General features: G+C 36.9%; 1 protein-coding gene across 5 annotated transcripts in view; it reads right to left on the bottom strand.

Moving 5' to 3' along the window:
* Nucleotides 1-2,567: 2,567 nt before the first annotated feature.
* Nucleotides 2,568-22,157, bottom strand: part of GSTCD (glutathione S-transferase C-terminal domain containing) — a 71,669-nt gene continuing 52,079 nt past the window's right edge. For 4 of the 5 annotated variants that reach the window (XM_075032371.1, XM_075032349.1, XM_075032343.1 and 1 more), the window contains exons 6-12: nt 18,484-18,599; nt 18,218-18,262; nt 17,678-17,806; nt 13,287-13,420; nt 11,466-11,496; nt 7,273-7,342; nt 2,568-3,247 (exon numbers count right to left, since the gene is read on the bottom strand). In XM_075032371.1, the coding sequence (XP_074888472.1) occupies nt 3,111-3,247; nt 7,273-7,342; nt 11,466-11,496; nt 13,287-13,420; nt 17,678-17,806; nt 18,218-18,262; nt 18,484-18,599 (662 nt within the window). In that variant the 3' untranslated portion in view covers nt 2,568-3,110. Of the gene's footprint in view, nt 3,248-3,815; nt 3,952-7,272; nt 7,343-11,465; nt 11,497-13,286; nt 13,421-17,677; nt 17,807-18,217; nt 18,263-18,483; nt 18,600-22,157 lie in introns of all 5 variants that reach the window. The other variant, XR_012651040.1, reaches the window with a different exon arrangement.

The following is a 22,157-nucleotide window of genomic DNA, read 5'->3' as shown; positions in this document are numbered from 1 at the left end:
CCCCTGCTCCACCGTGGGGTCCCTCCCATGGGAGACAGTCCTTCACACGAACTTCTCCAATGTGAGTCCTTCCTATGGGCTGCAGTTCTTCACAAACTGCTCTGGCATGGGTCCTTTCCGCAGGCCGATCTTCAGTCACAGGCTGCTCCAGCGCAGGCTTTCCCATGGAGTCACGGCCATCTTGGGGGCATCACCTGCTCCAGCGTGGGCCCCTCCTCAGGCTGTAGGTGGGCATCTGCTCCCCTGCTCCCCTCCATGGGCTGGGGGACACAGCCTGCCGTCTCACCAGGGGCTGCAGGGGCATCCCCTCCTCTGGCACACCTCCTCCCCTCCTTCTGCACTGACCTCGGGGTCTGCAGAGGGGTTCCTCTCACATTCCAATCCCCCCACTCACCGCAGGCTCCCCTTCTTAAATGTGTTCTCCCAGAGGCACTACTGCCATCACTGTTTGAGTTGGCCTGGGCCAGAGGTGGGTCTGACTTGGAGCCGGGGAAGCTTCAAGCAGCTTCTCACAGGAGCCACCCCTGCAGCCCTTCCCCTGCTACCAAAAAACTGCGCCACACAAACCCATAACACAGTTTAAAACTGTTACCCCTCATCCTATCACTACGCTCCTTGTTAAAAAGTCCCTCCCCATCTTTCCTGTAGGCCCCATTTATAAGGTCTCCTCAGAGCCTTCCCTTCTCCAGGCTGAACAACCCCAACTCTCTCAGCCTGTCCTCACAGGAGAGGTGTTCCATCTCTCCGATCATTCCTGTGGCCCTCCTCTGGACTTGCTCCAACAGGTCCATGTCCTTCTTATGTTGGGGGCCCCAGAGCTGAACACAATAGTCCAGGTGGAGTCTCACGAGAGCAGAGTAGAGGGGGGAGAATCACCTCCCTCGACCTGCTGGCCATGCTTCTTGTGATGCAGCCCAGGATGCGATCGGCTTTCTGGGCTGCGAGCGCACATTGCTGGCTCATTCAGTTTTTCATCCACTAATACCGCCAAGTCCTTCTCCGCAGGGCTGCTCTCAATCCATTCCCCACACAGCCTGTATTTGTGCTTGAGATCGCCCCGACCCATGTGCAGGACCTTGCACTTGGCCTTGTTGAACTCCATGAGGTTTGCACAGGCCCACCTCTCTAGCCCATCAAGGTCCCTCTGGATGGCATCCCTTCCCTCCAGCGTGTTGACCACACCACTCAGCTTGGTGTCATCAGCAAACTTGCTGAGGGTGCGCTCAATCCCACTGTCCATGTCACCGACAAAGATGTTAAACAGCGCCGGTCCCAATACCAACCAACACCGAGGAGTGCCATTCATCACTGCTCTCCACTTGGACATCAAGCCGTTGACTGCAACTCTTTGAGTGAGACCATCCAGCCAATTCCTTATCCACCAAGTGGTCCATCTGTCAAACCCATGTCTCTCCAATTTAGAGACAAGGATGTCATGCAGGACAGTGTCAAACGCTTTGCACACATCCAGGCAGTTGACATCCATTGCTCTTCCCTTATCCACCAATGCTTTAACCCCATCATAGAAGGCCACCAAATTTGTCAGGCACAATCTGCCCTTAGTGAAGCCAAATAAAGTAATTTAACATGAATAATGTTCAGACTTGACACACTGCTGTCTTAAAAACTGAGTTCTCTTTGGGTGAATATGAGAGAAAATCCTGGAAGCAATTGGTATTGCCGTATGTTTTATATTTGCTATATATTCTTCCAACCTCCAGTTACTCCTGTAACTATAAAAAGTTGTGGAAAAAGTACTCCATCATTATCTACTGAAGAACTAAGGCTAAAGGTATCAATTCATACCTACTTGCTCATCTTCGTGCTCCCAAATAAGTGTGCAGCTTCCTTCACTGTTCACATTAAAAAAAGTATTTAGATCTTTTAGAGATATAAGTTTCATGAAGATTAAAATATTTCAGGATCCTTTTTTTTCCTCCAATACCTATTGTTTGTAATTCCATTTGCCACATGCACTGAAGGTATGATCACAATGACCAAAGTTCAGATATATTTAAATTAATCCATGGCAAAATTCATAAATGTATCAAACTCATAAATATGCAGTAAAAATCTCCTTAGGAGCTATTTTCCATTCTGTTAGTGTCAACAGATGATTTTAAATTAGGGTACAAAACTGCCTACTAATCAGAGCACAGAAGAACATCTATTTTCATTTTACAGTAACATGACTGTGGTTGATCTTTTCAAATGGTTCCACAACTGCAACTTGTTAAAATTTTAAACTGAATATAAAATTAATGAAGATGATTTATATAGACACATGAACTGTCCTTAAAAATTTCTTCTGACAGCAAGTTTCCTAAGAATGGGAAGCAATACACTTCAATTAGCAGAGGTGGCAGTGAAGTATCCATTCACTGACATCATCGCTAGCTCCTGTTATCTGGTCAGTGGATAATTAGGGGTTAACTTTCTTTAACTAAACACGCTTTCAAATGCCTGGTTACAGAATCCTTGTGTAATATTTAAAGATAATTTTTAAGTATTTTTAAAAAGATTGGTAAGTTAGAATACATTTTTGATAAGTAGGATGATGCCCAAAGTATTCTGATGAACTTTTATTAAAAATAATCTTCCTACAGTAGTATGGAATTCTTCAGCAAAGTCAAGCCACCACCTGTTGCACAGCCTTCTTCACTAACACCATAAATTTGATCTTTTCTGTTCCCCTAGTGATCTGCATTATTGGCTGATAACTGCTCTGTTTATGAACACAAATGCAGTTTTGACCATAAATGCAATTTTGAAGCAGCCAAGACAGCTTTACTAAAAAGGAAATCACCTTCCCCTCAATGAGACTAACTTTTTTCTAAACCTTTACAGATGGATATGATTCCATGCACAGTCGTTAGACCCAGAAACTTCTCAGCAGGAGAACCAAAAGTTGCTTAATGATATATTACAAGTACGATTTGTGATGCTCTGCATGCAGTTCACTTTCTAAGACTTTTTGTGCTGCTTCCTTTTCTGAATGCAATGTGTTCAAGATGTGTGATGTCTGTTTCCCAGCTATGCTTGTATTTGCTGGATGTCATTATGCACTGAAGATTTATGTTCAACCTCAAATCAAATGCAAGTTTCACACCCTAAGTAGGGATGCCCACAAACATATTGTTCTTTGGAGAGCAGCTCTCTGGCTCCATAGATATAACTTGGACAGAGTAGTTACGTTCTTCTGCAGCCCATGCCCGATCCAGATCCACAAGCCCCATACACTGCTTTCCTAAAACGAGAGCAAAGGAAAGCATGGAAACTCTAAAAATGTAGAAAAGTTAGCAGAAACGTGCACTTCAATATTCAATGTTAGGAAAACACATCAGTAAGTCATCTAAAAAATAAGTTCTGAAGCTACTTAAAAAACTATCTTAATCTGCATTACTTCAAATAGACAGTCATTAATAGTTCTAAATCACATCCGTGACTTGTAACCCTCATTTAGCAAAGATCTTGAAAAAGATTATTAACTCTTTATATATGGAGAAACTTAACAGGCACAACTATTTTTAAGTATTCTCAAACCTTACAGAAAAATCCATGCATTAATGTAAAAGCCAGAGGAAGAAAAAAATGCCTAGTTTACCCCGTAGCTCTCTGAACTGCCAAACTTCCACTCCCTTTACAACCATAACTGTTTTCCTCCTGTTTTCATCTAAAATCTGAAAAACTCTGGTTATAAAATATCAACGAAAGATTAAAATACCGAACAGTGATCCAGTGTAACGGATTTGAGACTTAAGAATGTAACTGCTTATAAACAAAAATACTAAATTACTAATGAAAACTAATCTTACCTCAGATTTACCTGCACAAAAAACAGGAAGAATAAATTCAGGTTTTTTCTGCTTAGAAGTTTGTATTATGATACAGCCATGCCAAGATGATGGGGCCATTTGTCTTTATGTATTTACTCATTATAATTATTATATTCTGAAATACAGAATTGATTTGTCAGATTGTATTTTCAGTAGTTTAAAACTGTCTTGCAAGAAGGATTTAGTACTTCCCTGAAATGTTTTACCACTAATAGTCATACAGTCTCAAATCACAAACAAGGCACAATCCTGCTTCAGTCTCAAAGCCAATGATCCTACCTCTTGTCTTGTTCCTGACAGAATCATACAGTTAAATATATTTGGGATATGAGATGATGGGAAGAGACAGGAGCACTTATTCTGTTTACCATCAGGATACAAGTTTGGCATTCCAAACTACCCTCTGGAACTTCCTACCCCTCTCTCTTGAATATATACAGAGCCTGTGTGCCTGTACCATTCCAAGCCCTGGTATGCATCTGTTACGTGCCTGTAGAAGTTTTGGGTAGGTGGCACAAACATGCCCCTCCTCAGTATCCTTGTATTTCAGAGCAGCTGGTGCATATCACACTTTAATACAGTACTCAGTCCAATCTACTCTGTCTTTCCACAGCAAACTGATGGCCCGAAGTATTTTCTCCTTCTCAGCTGAATTCCTTAGTTACAAAAGAAATTCACTATGACTTCACCAACATTATGACATTTGGACTCTGTTCTATTGGTGGCTTGGAATTTGGGAGGGGTAGTAATTGGGCAAGAGACAATTTAGAGATACAATAATATGGTTAGGCCTGAAAAAAAAGCTTTCAAACTCAGTCCTGTATGGATTTATGTGTTGCAGGGAGAAATTACCAGTTTATATAACCAACCAGGATAGATACCCATAAATTACTTCTTGTGACACTATTCTCCTACATTTGTGGTTTCACAGAAAGTCACCTTCTGCGGTTGGTTGAACAAAATGGCACGTACACGTTCCTGCCACTGAGAGCGATATCATTATTATTCAAAGCGTACACACTCAGGGGCAGTTGGGATTGTCACAATTGGGGCCTGGGTCCCCGGGTGCTCTCAGTAAGAGCGTGTGAGCAGTCATGTGCCTCAGTAAGACACGGAGCAGTTCTGTGATGAGACAGAATAAATCAGATGGGCTGTAGCGATGTTCACAAAACCATTCAGTATGTTTGCACTCAGGTCCCACTGCTGCATATAGTGCATAAAACACACATGTCCAGTGAAAATGGGAAACAGAACTTTGTTCATTTAAGAGGGAACTGCTGTGTGTAGGGGAACTGGGTTCAACTGCATATTTTTACATTCACAGATACTCCAGAAATTGGTGATAACTCCTTTGACAAATGTGTTGTTTCTGCCATGACACTCACAGACAGAATGCTGCATTTTAGTGCTTTAGGGGCTTACAGGTAGTGAAACAAAATGATCTATCACTTCACTGAAGTGGCATAAATTCAGTGCTAAAATTGCTAAAATACAGTTTACAATACAATCCTAAAATATTCAAAAAGTAGCAGAACGAGTCATTTTGCCACCATTTACAATAGAAAAGAACAAGTCTCCACCTGTTCAGGAATATTTTCATTAAATGAAATCTATGCAGTTTTCTCAATACCTGATCATGCATTGCACAAAATTAAATTAAAAAATAATCTCACCATCGCTGTACACTGATCTGATTCAATTTCAATTATTTGCAAGAAAAACATAAAAGTACCCCAATAAGATTCCCATAAACCATAAACTGAACTGAAATGGAAATGATCTTCACCGAAACAGATTAGTATTACATGGAACTTAAAGAAAAAAAACATTCTTTAAAACAGAAAAAGCAATGATGTAGGGGAAGGGAGAGGAATAAGATTTATGTTTGGTTTTTTTGTCATGGCAAAGCATATAAAAGTTATATTTGTGAAAAAAAACTGCAGTTTCAGAGATAGAGAACAGATAAAAGTTACAACCTTTCAAAAAGGTTTTTTTGAGTCCTTTTCCAATTTTCAGTCCACTTGGCAAGCAGCAGGGGACAATGTGGGGTGCTACACTGGTAACTGAATATTGCCCTTCTTAAAAAAATTTTTTCAAATACTGTGATGATAGCAAAAGAGCTGACAAATTTATTATAAAATAGATAGTTATCTCGGAATCTGTATAATTTTCTTTTTGTGCAGTGAGTATAGGAAATACTTGAATTCTTCAAATTAAGCTTTTTAAAAACATTATTTGCTACTACTGCTTTAATATACTTTCTAAATGTTTCTTGCAAGCCAAGAATGCACAATTATACCCTGAGAGTTCCCAGCCCCTTCTGTCTTTTCTGACCTGGAAGCTAGTTTATAGCTTCCATCAGAACATTAATACCAGACAGGAGCACATTATACCCTTTTTTAAGGCAAAGAATACTAGAATATTGCACATAATGAAGAAATTACTTTGCTTATTCCAAATATTTGAAGTGTTATGTATTTTGCTGTCCTTCTGACTAATGAAATTCCTGCTATCTTAATGATAGCTTCTTGCATTTCTTTTCCTCAGAAATCATTGACACCTGACCAAGAAACTAAAATCTCAGGAATCTACTTACTTTGGCTTTTAATTGCACGGAAACGACCTAACAGAAGGCAGCTGCTCTTACTCAGAATGGCAATAAAGTACAAACCTGAAACAGAACTGATTACTGAATGGTAAAAATTGAGTCATGCACTGCTGTAGCTGTAACATGTTTCCCCACAATGGGAAGGCTGGTACCCCAGGTAAGGGGTTAGCCAAACCGTGTTCATGGCAAAGTCTTCAGATTTTAAATATTATTCATTATTTAAAACAAACAAACAAAACAAAAAAAAACAACAACAGAAAACCTTCCTGTTTTTTTCTAAAATTATTATCATGACCCTAATAATGAGGTGGCCCAAATAGATCTGTATGCTCTTAAGCCTGCCTGTACCAAAGCTAGCCCAGCCTCTGCAATTTAGCCTTATTGTTTCCAGCTGGCATTAGATGTTTGCCCTTCTAAGAGAGTTATCACCAGCGATTACAAGCAGGACAGAGGGTGCACACTGAAAATCACTACTATGAATAGCCTGTGCTTTTATATAAGATGAACTGGCAATAGCAGGACCTTAGTGAACTTTACAAAGACCTCATTCTTTTCAGAGAATGGTGGGAGAAAAAAAAAAAGTGAAGCAACAAAAATCAGTAAAATGCAAACCCTCTATCTCATATTGGTAATTCTGACAAAAGAAAAGAGTTTCCATACCATAGCTCAGAACAGCAAGAGGCGAAATGTGAAGAAACTCAAATTTTTCAAGTGTTATGTGAAGACAGCAACTTAATGCCCTGTTCATAAATGTACTACTTCTTCCTTTATATATCAAGGTAAAATCATTACTGAGATAGTTTACACAACAGCTGCAGAAATTCATACCAATTAGCCTGCGTTCAGGTGGAAGCTGCACAGCTGTCTGATCGGCAAATCTGCAAAGCATCATGTGCTCCTAGAAACACAAAAAAGTAAAGAAATTTGGTCCAGTAGCATTTCCATCTTCCAAACAAAGTAAGAAAAATCTCATTAAATGTTTAGAAGTATCAAAACCACTATCATGTGGAAGACTATATTTCTAGAAAAATTATCTGTGTGCAAATCCTAATTTTGATACTGCTTTGGCTTGTAAATATGTGTGTAAATCAATTATTTGTAACCATGACCACATTTCTACTCATGAGTATTTGTTTCTTGCCAAATTTTCTCTTAATTCTCTGCAGCAGTTGAATTGGACGCAATGTATACAAGATAGCATTCTTCAAAGACATACTGTAGACTAATTTTGCCTTCAATTACTGATGAGCAACACAGCCTTCTTTTAGCACAGTCATCATGTGGCAGCATCTCTGCATCAATAAGCAGTCAGGACAAAATTCTTAAATAGGTGATTTGAACTACTGCACATTTCTCCCAAGCAGTGACTTTGAATCCCAGAAGCATCACCTTGTGGGTGAAACTTCCCCTGCTCTGCCAAATCCATTCAAGATCAACCCAAAAGATCCTGAAGGCAAAAGATACCTGGCTGTGAATAGGAAAGCTTCCTACATCAAAATGAGCACAATCCACTTTCAAACTATCCCTATCCCACTTAAAAGTTTTTGCAGAGGCTTCTACAACAGCTGCTGTTGACTTCTTCCTGTCCATTCACCCAGGGGTATGGTGCAGTTGAGGGTTAGCCCCACCACCTTACTCCCTGCTTAGATCACTACAGAAGCAGGCAGAACCCCATCCTCATTTGCCTTCAGAAAACACCACCTATGCTAGCATAATGGTTTCTTGAAGACAAGACAAGCCAAGGAAGACAAGTTAGCCAGATGGTGAGAGAAAAAGCCTTGAAGGTGTAGCAATGAAATTAATGCTCTGATGACAGCTGTGTTCTTTGGAACAGCTGCAATATTAAGTACAGGACAGAGTAAATCAGAACCATTTTAGAACTGTACAACATTCCCCAAGTCTCCTATAATGTCATGGGGAGAACACAGAAACGGACAACAACAAAAAGTGCTCTGCTAAGCAAAGCTTCCAGAGCTATAGTTCTGAAAAAAGGACATGTGTCTTGCAACAAAAAGAAAACTTTTTATTTATTTATTTATTTATTCTTGCCTGATATAAAATGATGATTTTAAAGATTTGGTTCCTGTAACAGATGGAGAGAGCAACTTCACCTGAGGATCCTTCAGCTTCCTTCAGTATCCTGAAGTAAGGACACTTACTCTTGCTTTTTATTAGGGGGACATAAACATCCAAAAGTCTTCATTTCACAAAAAACCTGAATGAAATCCCATCTATATTAAATCAAGATGGTAACTCCCTCCACAGTACACTCCATCCAATTCATAAATTTAATAGACACCTGACCACAAAAAGGTTTGCCCACGTATTATAAATCAAAATAACGCTACTTGATACTCAAATATTACTCATTTAAATAAATTTACAATATCTTGAGGTAGGGATATTTGTTCCCTAGTACAGCTCATTCACATGAATGTTTTCAGCTCACAGCTCCATATGAGAACAAGTTATAACACGTTTAGGACTTAAAAATCTTATGCCCAGTCAGCTCAGATCAAATATGGCTATTTTGAAAATGTTAAACCCAGGTATAACTACTGGAGAATGGAGGAGAAGGAGAGCCACAGGCAATGTGGCTGCTGTTAGGAGAGAACAAGCAGTGATAGGCAGCCTGGGGAGAAAGAGAGGGATTCAGAGGAAAGGAAGAAGATCCACGTTAGCACAGAACCCCTCACCAGCCTTCAGGCACCCAACATAACCCGCTTCTGCAACATCAGGTTTTCAGCTCACCCAACTCACCACTCAACCTGAAAATCTGGACTGACTCTAATGCCTTGGCTTCCTACAGAGATGATCCAAAAAGTTAAACTAGAGCCTAAGTCATGACTGCATTGTTTCCCCATGACACAGTCATTAAATTGTCACATTCCCTGTTGGGTAGAAATAAGAAGGAAAGCATTTCTAAAATAATGAAGATAAGAATTAGAAACTGCCCAAAGTTTGTGTGTCATAAACAGTTAACTTGCTTACTAGAACACCCACGCCTTCAATTCCTATTAAGTTTTCAAAGCTGTATGTGCAAAGTTATTCAGTTTTACTTTCCAGTTCTCCTATGGGGAGAGTGTCTTGACAAATAGTCCCAAAATGTATCATAGTAAAAATCCACAGCTATCATAACCTTATTCTTTGCAGCTATAAACTAATGAATTACAGCATAATGCTCTCATCAAAAAAGTTTTGGAACTGCCAGACTTCTGGATATCTTTTTAGATCTCACCAAAATGAAAGATAAGAGAAATGAATTTAAAATGGGAATTGGAGGGGGGTGACACAGCCAACGTCTGGCTAACACATGGCAGCTTTGGCTACCAGCCAATAACCTGTAACAATTTATTAATATGAAATATAAAAATGCATATAGCTAGCTGTATAAAAAAAGTTATTTATAACTAGGATTATTTGAGGCACCAACCAGCCTAGACCATTTGTATAGACGCTTACATTATTAAGAGCAGCAATAATTTTTATCATTGTCCTTGGTCCCTGTGCCCTTCTGCAATACAAATAATAAAATGCTGGAACTTCTATAGTGTTGACAAACCTTGTGATTTAAAACTCTATGGATTAACAGATTAAGAAAAAAATTCACTGAGCTTTAATGAGATTATACATACTATCCTAATCTAGGCATCCTTGACTTTATTGTTGTCACCATCTCGCTCTCTACTGTCAACAGGTCTGCTTTTAATAACAAGTTAGTAAATAAACTTCTTCTGAACTGAAACCTGAGTTGTTCATGATTAGGTGTTAGAAACATATAAATGTGTTGAAAAGAATGTTAATCAAGGGGAAAAAAAAAAGGCAGGTCCAAATCCACTGTGCCGCTTCTATCATCCCAATCTAAGGGCATTTATTTCCATGTAAATTAGTAAAGTGTAAATAAAGTGTCATGAAGATAAGATTAGTGTATTACCAGATAACTGAACTTCCCTACATAAAATGGCTGGAAAGTATATGAAGTTTTTAAATGCCCTCTTACTTGAGGATTAAAAAGGATAATCCCAATTTTCCTGCTACATATAGCGTCTCTGCTATGCTCAATGTCCCAAACCCCATCTGGATATTAGAAATACCATCTCTCTCACATTTCTGTTACAAAGGTTTATTCTGCATCTCCAAAATTCATTTCTATATTGTAAACACCAAGAGCCTTGTCTGGGATTTGACATGTAAACTTAGTGATAGCCTTGCTTCTCTCAAATGGAAACATTCTTTCCATGCCACATTAAGTGCATCTAACCTTCAAACTTCTGGTTGCTCATCACTAACTAGTTCCAACGCACTAGACAAAGCTTAACAGATCAGTACCAGTTGTCTGCTGCCCACCTCTCTGCTCCTGTCCTTTTTCACTCCCCTGTTATCTGTTATCTTCATTCTGTCGGATCTGTGTGCCTCATTGATTCTTTCTCCCACTTTTCTCTGAGACTATCTCCACACAGACTCTGGCTCCCCAGGGTCAAACCACATTTGAATATTTTTGAAATAATTTTGAATAATATTTTTAAAACAACACTGTATAAAATTCTTGCTGATGAGTATAAGCTCTTCCCTACTCACTATGTCCAATCTTCAAGACATAAATCAGGGGGTGAAATCTAATGTTTATCAAAAAATATATCTATAAAAGCAATAATTTTACCTAAAATATTATCAGGCATTTCAACAGTATAAACAGTTGTATTTAAGACCTAAATAAATTGGTATCCTGTAATTGTTAACTGATACATGTTGAAGTATCTTAGGAATGGCTCGCTTATACATTATGATAAAAAAAAAAGTTCTTTTGTGGAGAAACTATTTAATTTTATTGAAGAAAAAAAGCCTTAAAAAAGGAATGGTGGAGAGAAAGCTACACAATGACATCTGTGCTACTAATGAACATTTCACATAATACATGCTCCTCCTTGCAATTAAAAGATAACCACTTTATTTCATTTGAGAAGACGACCCAGTGAAATGCAGGAAACTGCATATAACCCTTCCCCAAACCTTTTACATACCTTGTAGGACAAAACTTCTTTGAACTGATGACTGAAAAAAAAAAAAAAGACCAATTCAATTAACATCTAAAAAAGCAGAGGTGGAAAATAGAGCAATCATTACATACTTGAACACATTTTAAACAAAATAGCAATATCTGTACCCTACAAAAAGGCATTCAAAAAAACCAGAAACCATTACAGTTCCAGTTCAGTAGAAAAGGAAAAACTTATTTAGTGGTGTCTTTTTTTTTTCCTATTGTATTATTCATAAAAGTTCTCTCTTTAAATCATTATAAATACGAACAAAGATTTACTGGTGTTTCCACATTGTCACATAAACATTTCATATTAACATGTGCACAACCTCTAGACATACATATTTTGTTTGTATCGCAAAAGAAAAGTGCCTTTACAATGCAATTGAGTACAGAACACAGGCAATATGGGGATATGGACAGGCTATCATGTTTTATGATCATATCAAATAAGGCAAAAAGAAAAAGCAAACTCTAAAATGTAGCTCAAGCTAGGACTGATAATTTTCTACATAGGCTTATGATGTGATATTCAAAATTTTAGCAAACACAAAAACAAAATTTACATTCTTGCAACATCTACAGCAACAAAAGTTTTCTAACTTATTGAGCATTTCCAGACTTCATGATCTAAAACCACAACTGGTCAAAAGTTAAACAGTAACCAGGCAATTTTAAAACAAGTCAACAGAGAAATACTATATGCCTGCTAACTTTAGAAGGCTTAAAATTTTATTGCCTCTTCCTTAAGAATACTTATTTGTTTTACGGTGTCACAAGAGAAAACAAAAAGGGACATACATAAAGAGATGGAAGAATAAGATTGACTAAGAAAACACTGTTAAATGCAAAGTTTTTCAAACTGACAAATTCTAAATATTTACTCTCCATGCACTTCTGTGACAGCAAACTTCAATATTATAGAAAAATATGAAAAATATTTAACATGGATGCATAAGATTCTTTTAAATTTGTCGATTCCTTTTAAGACAGCATGTTTCAATTTCTTATTTTAGCAAATATATACCTAAGACAATGTTGTAAATCCTAGTAGAATTAAATCTGATTCATCTTGGACATTCAAAATGCAAAGCTCAGCTTTACGAAAAAAAAACCCTCAACCCTCTTCCCCCATCTACTTCTGCCTCAGAAAGCTGTTAGCCTCTTATCTTCTGCCACTTTATGCTTACCTTTTACATTTTATTTATATCACAGGCATTAAAATTCTTAAGCCTAAGATATATAAGTATCTCCAACATGGCAGATCTGAAGACGACAAAATAACGACACAGTCCATTGAAAAAGTATTAAAAATATGAACTGAAATACAGGAGAGCTTGTCTACTTGGGAATAAATCAGAAGAGTTTCACACGCAGTAAACTGTGGCATAAAGCAGATCCATTTCTTTAAGCTGATTGCCTACATCTTTCTCCAATATTAAAATGTCAATTCCCCTTCTTACAGTAATTTTCATGAGTTTTCTATTAACTTTGTGATTTCAAGGTAAAAGGTCTGGGTATTACATAGATTCCCACATATGGTATCTACTATGTTGATGGTATAAAGTCTTCTGAGCTATGAAAAGATAAATCCAGACAAAAAATAACCCAGGAATTACCAATCTGTCTCCCTTTCAGGACAGGTTTGCAAAGAGAAACAGGAGGAAACAGTTGCATTGTATCTGTGAACCAATTTAGCCTAGACACTTGCAATGATCTTCAATTGATTAATTCTATACGTTTAGTATTTTCTTCCTTCATTTAAGTTCATGTTTTAAAGCTTGTCTTGTTAGCTTTAGTTTACCTTCGAGGATATTTAAACTTCACTGTGTTTTGAATGAAGCCATAACAACAAGGCGAGATGACAAAGGCTGCCCGTGCTTTGATGCAGTGGTCGATCACCATGTCTGTTGCCACACCACATGCATGCAGAGCCACCTAGAGCGTTAAAAACAAAAAACAAACAAGCAAATTCTTTACAGCAATAGTCTAAATACAATCCTGTTGCAGTATTTTTTTGGTTGGCCAAGTTACTTAAACATATGAGGAAGTTTTGGCAATGAAAGCTCTTATGCCAAAGGCCTGGTCCTTAATTCCTCAGTTTTTCATTCCTCTCCTTCATAGCTATGCTGAGGAAAATTTATGGCCTGTTCCATTAACAAGGGTATTATCAACACTGAACAAGGGTCACTCACCAAAAGCAGTCAAAAGGTAGGTGCACTGCATTGTGATATCAAATTAAGAACGAAGATCCAGAAAGTTATTAAAAGAAGAACTACTGTGGTGATTAGACAAAAGTTTTTGTCAAGGAAAAAGGACTTTGAAATACAAAGAACTAATTCAAAACTGGATTTCAACTTACCAGTAAGAAAAGTAACAGATATACCTGAAGGTCACATTTAAAGGACATTTACACATAGATTTTGATCATTTGATTGTAAGGTATTGAGTAAAAACTTTAGAAAACAAAAATTGGTGGGGAGGGGAAGCACCAAATACAACTTCCCCTCCTTTTCCTTTTTTTTCCTCCTTATTCTTTTCTTTCCTTTTCTTAGCGATGGGCTCTCAAACTAAAACTAGAATGCCATTCAATCACCACAGCTACCTGCAAGCATTGATGTGTGTTTGGGCAACACACAGGTTGCACAGAAATTCTTCATGCTCTCCTACAGAAAAGCAAGTCATTGCTGTACTCAATATATTGCAAGGAAAGGCAAGCAGCTCTCTCCTATCAATACCTGTGATACCAATCGGGCCAGGTGAAATGGAGGCATTACTTTCTCTGCCTTCTTCCACATAATCAGTAGCTCAAAGAGTAAGCCTGGTGCATACACATTGCTCTATGTTTTCATTAAACTAAGCACATTTTGAGGCACATTTTTAATTTTATGCAGTGGTGTGGATTTGTAAAACTGCATTGTTTTCTTTGCTTTTTGTTCACTGTAAATTTAGGAAAAAGGTTTAAAACTGCAAAGCTCAGATTTCAGGGTTCAAAGTTGTTTTTCAGGATACAGCAACTGAAAGATAAAAACTTTGCTCTCAGATATAGATTAAAACAAAGACTTTTTTGTTTGCAGACTGCTTGATGTAAGCTCAGCTGAGCAGACCATTAATCATCAACTGAACTTTAACTGCATACAGATGGTAACAAATATTCTTGTCTCAAGCAGAACATTAAAAAATTAGTAAGAAAATAATTTTAAAATTAAAGTTTTCTGCTTGTATGAATTTAACAACAAAAATAAAACTCGCTTAACATCAGAAATAGATTTTTAATATCACAGCTATTAGATTATCATGGAATATAATTATAGTTACTTCCTCATCTATCCAAGCAGAAAACAAAGACATCTGCTTTGCTTGCATGTTTGGAAAAGAGATCTTAAACCAGCAGCAGATAAAATCAGTAGCTTTGCTGAGCCTGTAGGAACTTTTACACCAACTGATTTCTTCTTTCAGTTTCTCAGAATCAATTTAGTTAAGCAAAAAATCACAAATAAAATTAAAGACAAAGCTTTCTCGGGATATTCTATAAATTAAACTATCTGAAAAAAAATAAGAAGTGAGGACTAATGCAGACAATGTATTTGGTTCACAAATCCATATATCTGTAGACACAGCAAACCCAAGTGACCCCTGAAGAGAGCAACAGAGCTAACGCAGTGTGAGACCACTGCCCTGTATTACTCCTCTGGCACCACAACTCCCCAGAACAGGCTCAGGTTCATGAAACCTCAGGCTCACTTTAATGATCTTAAAAAGAAAAGAACTCAACACACTCAAAAATACACTCCTCCCCAAACAAACCTTAAACTTTTCAACTTGTTCTCATAAATTAGCTGAAATACTGGGAGTACTATAGAAGTATTAAAAACAACTAAGATCTCAAAGACTCCTTTGGGTGTTGGCATGTAAATGAATACTGCAAACAAATATTTGGAAGCTCTCACTTTTAGACTGAAATCCTTTATTGTGGTTGGTGGTTGTACTACAACATGTAGTAGTACAATGTACCAGTACGCCTGGCACTCAAACAGGTTGTTTCAGAACCTTTATCTTCATTACCCCAACAATCCACAAGGGCAGAAATTTTATGTGGAGCAAAAGGGAAGTGGTTGACAATTTTTTTTTAACCTGCTTTTGAACTCCTGGCAGGTAACAGATAAGAAAATAGCTAAGTAATGCAGATTTGATATCAAGGTAAATAAAATGCATATAAACACGTTTCAAACTAATACCAAAAGCAGAGAGATGACGACTTCTGTCACATCCATTTTTCTATACCTCTTTAAGTTTCAAGTACTATAACCAGTGAATTTCTTATCATGTCCACTCTCACATTTACACTGTACAGTCTTACTGAAAATGGTGAAGTCTTGCAATGAGTGACAAGCTTTACAAGCCTCAGATGATGGGTTTAGAAATGATGCATTGCCACACTTTGTTCATAACTACGTATTATGGTATTATATTGTCTTTTTTGTATCAGACCAGTGTTTATAACATATAAACTTTGCATTATTTACCTGCAAACACTTGTGCTACTGGTCAGTAAACCAGCCACGTCCTGTCTTAAATGTAGCTGCATAGGAAAGTTAATCCTGAGTTAATGAGCTAATCCAGAAGAGTGACTCATGGTATGATACAAACTAATTCTGAAGCTGAGATTGATTGAAAGGGAAAGCTCCAGGTTTGTCTGTTGAATAGTCTACAGAATCAAGTCAAAGAAACTGAAATCACAGGCCTGGAAATGAAGAATTTCCAAGTGAATTTTTCTGACATATACTTCAATATTTTCCTTGTCACAAAACTTAGGGGAGAATGTAACACTTTTTCATTAAATAAAAACTCCATGGAGATATTTAACTTAGTATTAATGTTAAAAATAGACCCCCAAAAATGAAGATAGGAACTCCAATGATCACAAAATTGGAGACTCATTTTACCAAAAAACTATTACACATTTCACACACAGAATTCAGTAAATTATTCATGAGATCCTGATTTTTTGAAGTAGATCTCTAGTTCATCCACTGTGATTTATATGACAATGTAGCACAGAAAATAAAGCTAGACAATTGGAAATTTACACTTGGAAGAACTGGGCTAAAATTATTCATTCTCTCCTCTTTCTCCTGCACTATATTTCTTTTCCTTTATTAAATAAACCAACCAAATAGTTAAACAGCACTGTTCATGTACCATAAACCTTCAGCATTAAGTGTCCTCAGCTACAGCCAAAACAGGCCTTTGGATGGATGATTTAAAGAACAGTCAGACTTGCGCTGAAAGCTTGGGGCTTTCTGCAAAAGTTCATATTCTATTAACAGAATATAAAACTGGAAGACGGGAATCTTGACAGAGTTACAAAAGACTATTTATGCCTTACTCTTCACTAGGGCTGCAGAATTCTGGAGAGGACATTCATCTCATTTACTTTTAGGGTCTAACACAGATGCTTTGAATCAGTATTCAAATCAACTAGTTTGCTCCTGCAGAACTCAGATTCCTGCTGTGGTCTGCTCATTTACAGTTAACTGGGAGTCAGAATATCACCTGTTGACTGCAGCAGGAGTGCTAGGTGCAAGTCCTACAAAACTGAGATATCATTCTGCCTTTATAAATATAGCTCGAGTATACGTTACACATTGAATACACTTATGTATCATAAATATAACATTCTCTCTGTCATTATAGTTCCTTCTCAGTTTTGCTTCGTGTAGTCTTGAGTTGTTTGCTTGATCTTAAAATGCTTTTACAGTCACCTAACTACACTTCTGATCTCACTTTACTGTACTCAGGCTTAATTTGAGCAACAGTATGCTTCTCTTCCCACCTTCAAAACCTTCTTCAGAGTATATCCATTACTGAATCACTGATTTTAAAATGCCATGACTAAACCAAGAATCTACCCCACTTTTTCTTCAACATGGTCAGGCAGCATTCGTATATTTGTATTTGATTGGAGCAGACATTTCTTTCTTCACTCATGCAATACAAAAGCGATGCCAATTTGCAACAAATAAATCCAAAACTAACTTAATACAGATCAATATAACACAGGTGCTTCTCATAGCAACAAAAATACCTGTCTGTAAGGACATACAGAATTTTCTTCTCTCAGGTATTTTAGTTGTTTTAAGAATAATTAACCAGTCACTGAAGTTTTGATGCAGAAAAGGTATAATCACTTACCCCAATGTTAAAAGTCCCATTAAAATAGTCCAAATTTGCTTGAATGAACCAAATGTTGTTTAAACCTAGTTCATCACTTCTGTCTTTAGCACGGATCAGAGACAACTCCTTATTTTCTATGAGTACCACCTAGATTTCATACATAGGAGAAAGTAAGGCAAAATAATACTGAGAAATCAAAGTACAAATTACCAACAAGTACAAAACTTTGTAGTTTAGTTGAGAAAACCTCTAAATTACTTGTGGCAGAGCTTGAGATCTCCACAATCATTAACAGGAAACCCAACAACAATGGAAGGCATTTAATACTTGCCAATATCAATCAGCTTGCAAATATTTTATATCTTCCTATAACTTCTGTTTTCTCAGAAAAGCATCACACACATTTGGGATTATGCTAAAAATCTGCATGTTTCAAATCTAAATCCTCTGCTGAGACAACTGTGTCTTCATATTTATTCTCCTTACATGCACATCTTTTTAAGATGATTACCAGACACCAAAACCTCATACTGTCTGTACTTTTTATTTAGAATTTACCTGACATGATGGCATCATGTGAGCAAGAACAATTCCAACATGGCCCTGTGAAAACAAAAACAAACAACAAAACCTGAGTGACTTTTCAGTGTCCCCTGTTGTTGACTCATTACATGATAAGCATCCCCTAACCAGTGACAGAACCTTTGAAAGCAGCTAAAATTTCAGTATTTGTATTTTCGCTTTGCTTAATGGCAGCAACCACCTAGAACTGCAAAGATGAAAGCTGAAAGAAATTGCATCATGTAAACAAAAATATACATTACCCCTCCACTGCAAAAATCCACAATCACATCTCCAGGCTTAGCAAGCTTTGTCACCACTGCTACCAAATTATTCAATTGCTGCTGCTTCCTCAGAGCCCGGTCTCTAGACATCTTTCCTGGGGATGACAGAGAAAATGCCTAAGTAATGATCAGCAGTTCTCAACATTGATAATTTTAAATGGGTAACAGCAAAGCATTGCAAATGAAATTTATGGAACACTGGCTGGAACACTTGGGCATCCAAATCCACTTTGAGCTAAATTCACAAATATTTGGTAGAGCTTTCTCTATACCTTTAGCATATTTAAAAATTTACTTTCCAGTTGTTGCTGTTAGTGTATCCTTAGGAGCAGACTCGTATAAACTTTATATAAAGTAATCAAATTGGTGTAAGCTCTAGCCTGATTATATTCCAAACCTGTGAATCATGCCCAGAAACAGAGCTCAAACCCATCCACAGTAAGGTTGCCAAAATAAATCCCTATTTACTATACCTATACACTATCCTTAAGCATCTTGTTTTTAAAAGTCATACTTTTTCTCCTGTTAATTTTCACTTTTCATAACAAGCAGCCCTGTTTGTTTAAATGAGTCTGTGTGCAAGGAGGTACTTCTCAAAGTGACTACTCCTGCATAGCAAAGTCTGGATTTCCATCACATCTGTAACACAACCAGAAACAGAAATACTATTAATTTCTTTCAAATGTGCTGGGTAAAGTCCAACATACAGTTGCTTCAGATATAATGAATTTGTTTAGTCAGCACTTACATATTTGTAAAGATGCATTTTGTCTCAGTGGGGCTAACAGAGTGCTGACAGACCTATTTAATACTCTTTTTGTTTGTTCAGAAAGCAGTTTGACATAGATATTGACAGTAAAAATATTCATGAGCTCATCTTTACAATAAGAAAAAAGGTACTGAAACAAGTCTCTTGAATGAGTTTTCATGAAGGAGGTTTAGGTCTGCTAAACAATCCAAATGTTCTCTGAAATACGAACATATTTCCTACTTGGAGCACCACATTATATCTGAGTATGGGCACTCTTCAGTTTTGTATTAAATTCATTAACTTTGTCTATTAAAATACATTTTTTCCCAGTACTGAGGAGTAGTTTAGAACAAATCCCACAAATCAGTGAAGCTTCCTGGTTACTACAAAAGCAGTTCAATTCTCATCACCATAAATTGCATTTATTATCCAGTTTATTGTTTAAATCTCTATCCTGAAAATGTATTCTTTTGTATTATATTTTATTGTAAATAACATTTCACTTTATAAATAATCCATCAAATTCAACAAACTCATCAGATAAAATCATCACTACATTGCTCTGGGTAGAACGAGAAAAAAAATCACTTTTCAAGATATTACATTCTATACTGTCAGGGCAAAGAAAAGAGGAAAAACTCACAACAGAAGGCAGAGGAAATAGGGCAGAGTTCATTCTGCACAGTTATTGCACAGACAGTCATTTAAAAAAGAGTAATGATGTTTTAAAAAAAATATTCCTAGGTGACTGCACTGCATGGCAACATTAAAATCTGTACTACTTCTTAATGGAAATTAAGAGATTGAACACAACCTTTTCACTTATCAACTTTGTAAGCATAAAATAGTACATTTTATAAAAATAAAACCACTGTTACATTTCAAACATTTTTTACACTTTGTGAAAGTTACCATAAAGAAGAGTCCCAGAAAATAAAGCTTTCGAATAACAAAAATGTATACAAGGACTGTGGATATGAAACCTTTACCACATTATTTAAAATGATACATACATTTTAAGGAATCACCTCTTTCACATGAGTAGATCCTTGGAAAAACCTTTTATGAAAGACTATTCTGGAAACCCTAATTCCTTGTATGCCAAGTATCTGTGTGAACTGTTCCATAGCTTGCCTCTAATTTTCATGTTTCTATGTGATAAACTAATGTTCAAATATTCTCAACACCTACAGTTCTAACTGTAGCCAATGGAAGGTGCAGGCATTCCAGCATGTGCAAAATCAAGTGCCGTCATAGTGTTTGAGCTAGAAATTCAGTTTGTGAGGTCAAACCTATCATTTGTTAGGTTGACAGGTATTGTGATATTAATAGCTAGAAAATCCAACACCTAAAACCAACACAAGTAGGTTCTCTGTGTACATGTGTATGTATGCATATACCCCCACACACAATCACAATGGATTGTTTGAGTTTTAAAAAGCAGCTGTTGTCCTGCACATACCTTTAATGTAACTGAGGCTACCTTAACAATTTATGAAAAGAACCAAGAAATCTAATTTATATTTGTCTGCTATATCCCACACACCTGAAATACAGCCGTGGGAAGGGGGACACAGTTAACAGGGACTTGATAATACAGGCTACTACTTGGGTTTGTTTTCATCAGTCAAGAGATCTTATGGGTTTTGTTTCAATTATTTCAATTCTACCTGATAAAGTACTTAATAATTATAGTTGTTGCTCTAAAACTAATAGAAATGACCAGATACCTTCCCGTTTTATGGAGGCAGCAAGAAACTGAGTTACATTTGAATTCTTTCATCTGATAAGCAAAGGAGCAGCCAAGCAAGTCCAGACTTCCCAACAGATATAGCTTCCTTAGAAGCCCACTAGAAGCTGTCAACGCACAGTATCTACATCTGACTCAGTCGACCTCCTGAATATTAAATTAATAAGAAATACTTAACAAAAATATTAGCCTATAGCCTTTAAAAACTCTCTAAAAATTAACTCTTCGTGGTCAACAACAAACAAGGTTTCATCCTCCCTTACTGTGCAGACAATAAGTAGCATACATTCCCTTGAAAGATGGGGAAAAACCAAGCTTGAATCAATAGATCTTTTGTCTGCTCTACCTCCGTATTTTGAGCTCAGTAGCTAGAATTACAGAAACACAGCAAGCCGTGACATTGCCTGTAGAGAATGTTAGTTAGCATGGCTAACTAGTCCTTCATTGCAGCAAACAGGCAATAAATTCAACTAAAACTTCTGCATTGAAAAATACTGCAGTTTACTTCACATTTCTCAAGCCCTGTGATGGTAAACAGTGCTAATTGTTGTCTTCAAGAACAGTAAAAAAGTAACTTGAAATTTAGCCCTACAAGGAAAAACCTTGAAGAACGTGACCTTTTCCTACAATACACTGAAAGGCCCCCATAAAATGGTTTGTTCTATTCATAAGAACATAACTGACAGATTGCCATACAGTCCCAGAAAGATTAATTTTCATTTTCAATTAATGGTCACAACAAAAATATTTTATTTGGCTTCACAAATCCAACATTACTGTTAATTCAGCCCTTGTCAAGCAGAGCTTTAAAGTTTCTATGGCACTTAGAGGTCTTGCATTTTGGCACAAAGAAATACAACTTTTCAAAGGCCTTTATTTTTATATTACCTTTTGTCAGTGTTCAAGTTCATATAATCCTTCAGTTCTCAAACAATACTTCCATATTTCTCAAGTCAAACTTGAGAAGTCATTAAAGTTTCTTTAAATAAGTAAAACCCAAATATCACCTCTAAGACTTTAAACCTATTCAACTTTGAAGTCATAACACAGTACAACTGAACACATAGCTACCAAAACATACATGTAACACACAATACATGGATTCTCCTATTCCATATAGAAAAATTGTATATGTCTATTGTTTTAGCACAA

This window comes from Buteo buteo, chromosome 1 (assembly GCF_964188355.1).
Source record: "Buteo buteo chromosome 1, bButBut1.hap1.1, whole genome shotgun sequence".
NCBI classification, from domain to species: domain Eukaryota; kingdom Metazoa; phylum Chordata; class Aves; order Accipitriformes; family Accipitridae; genus Buteo; species Buteo buteo.
This window is presented reverse-complemented; position numbering and strand designations above follow the sequence as displayed.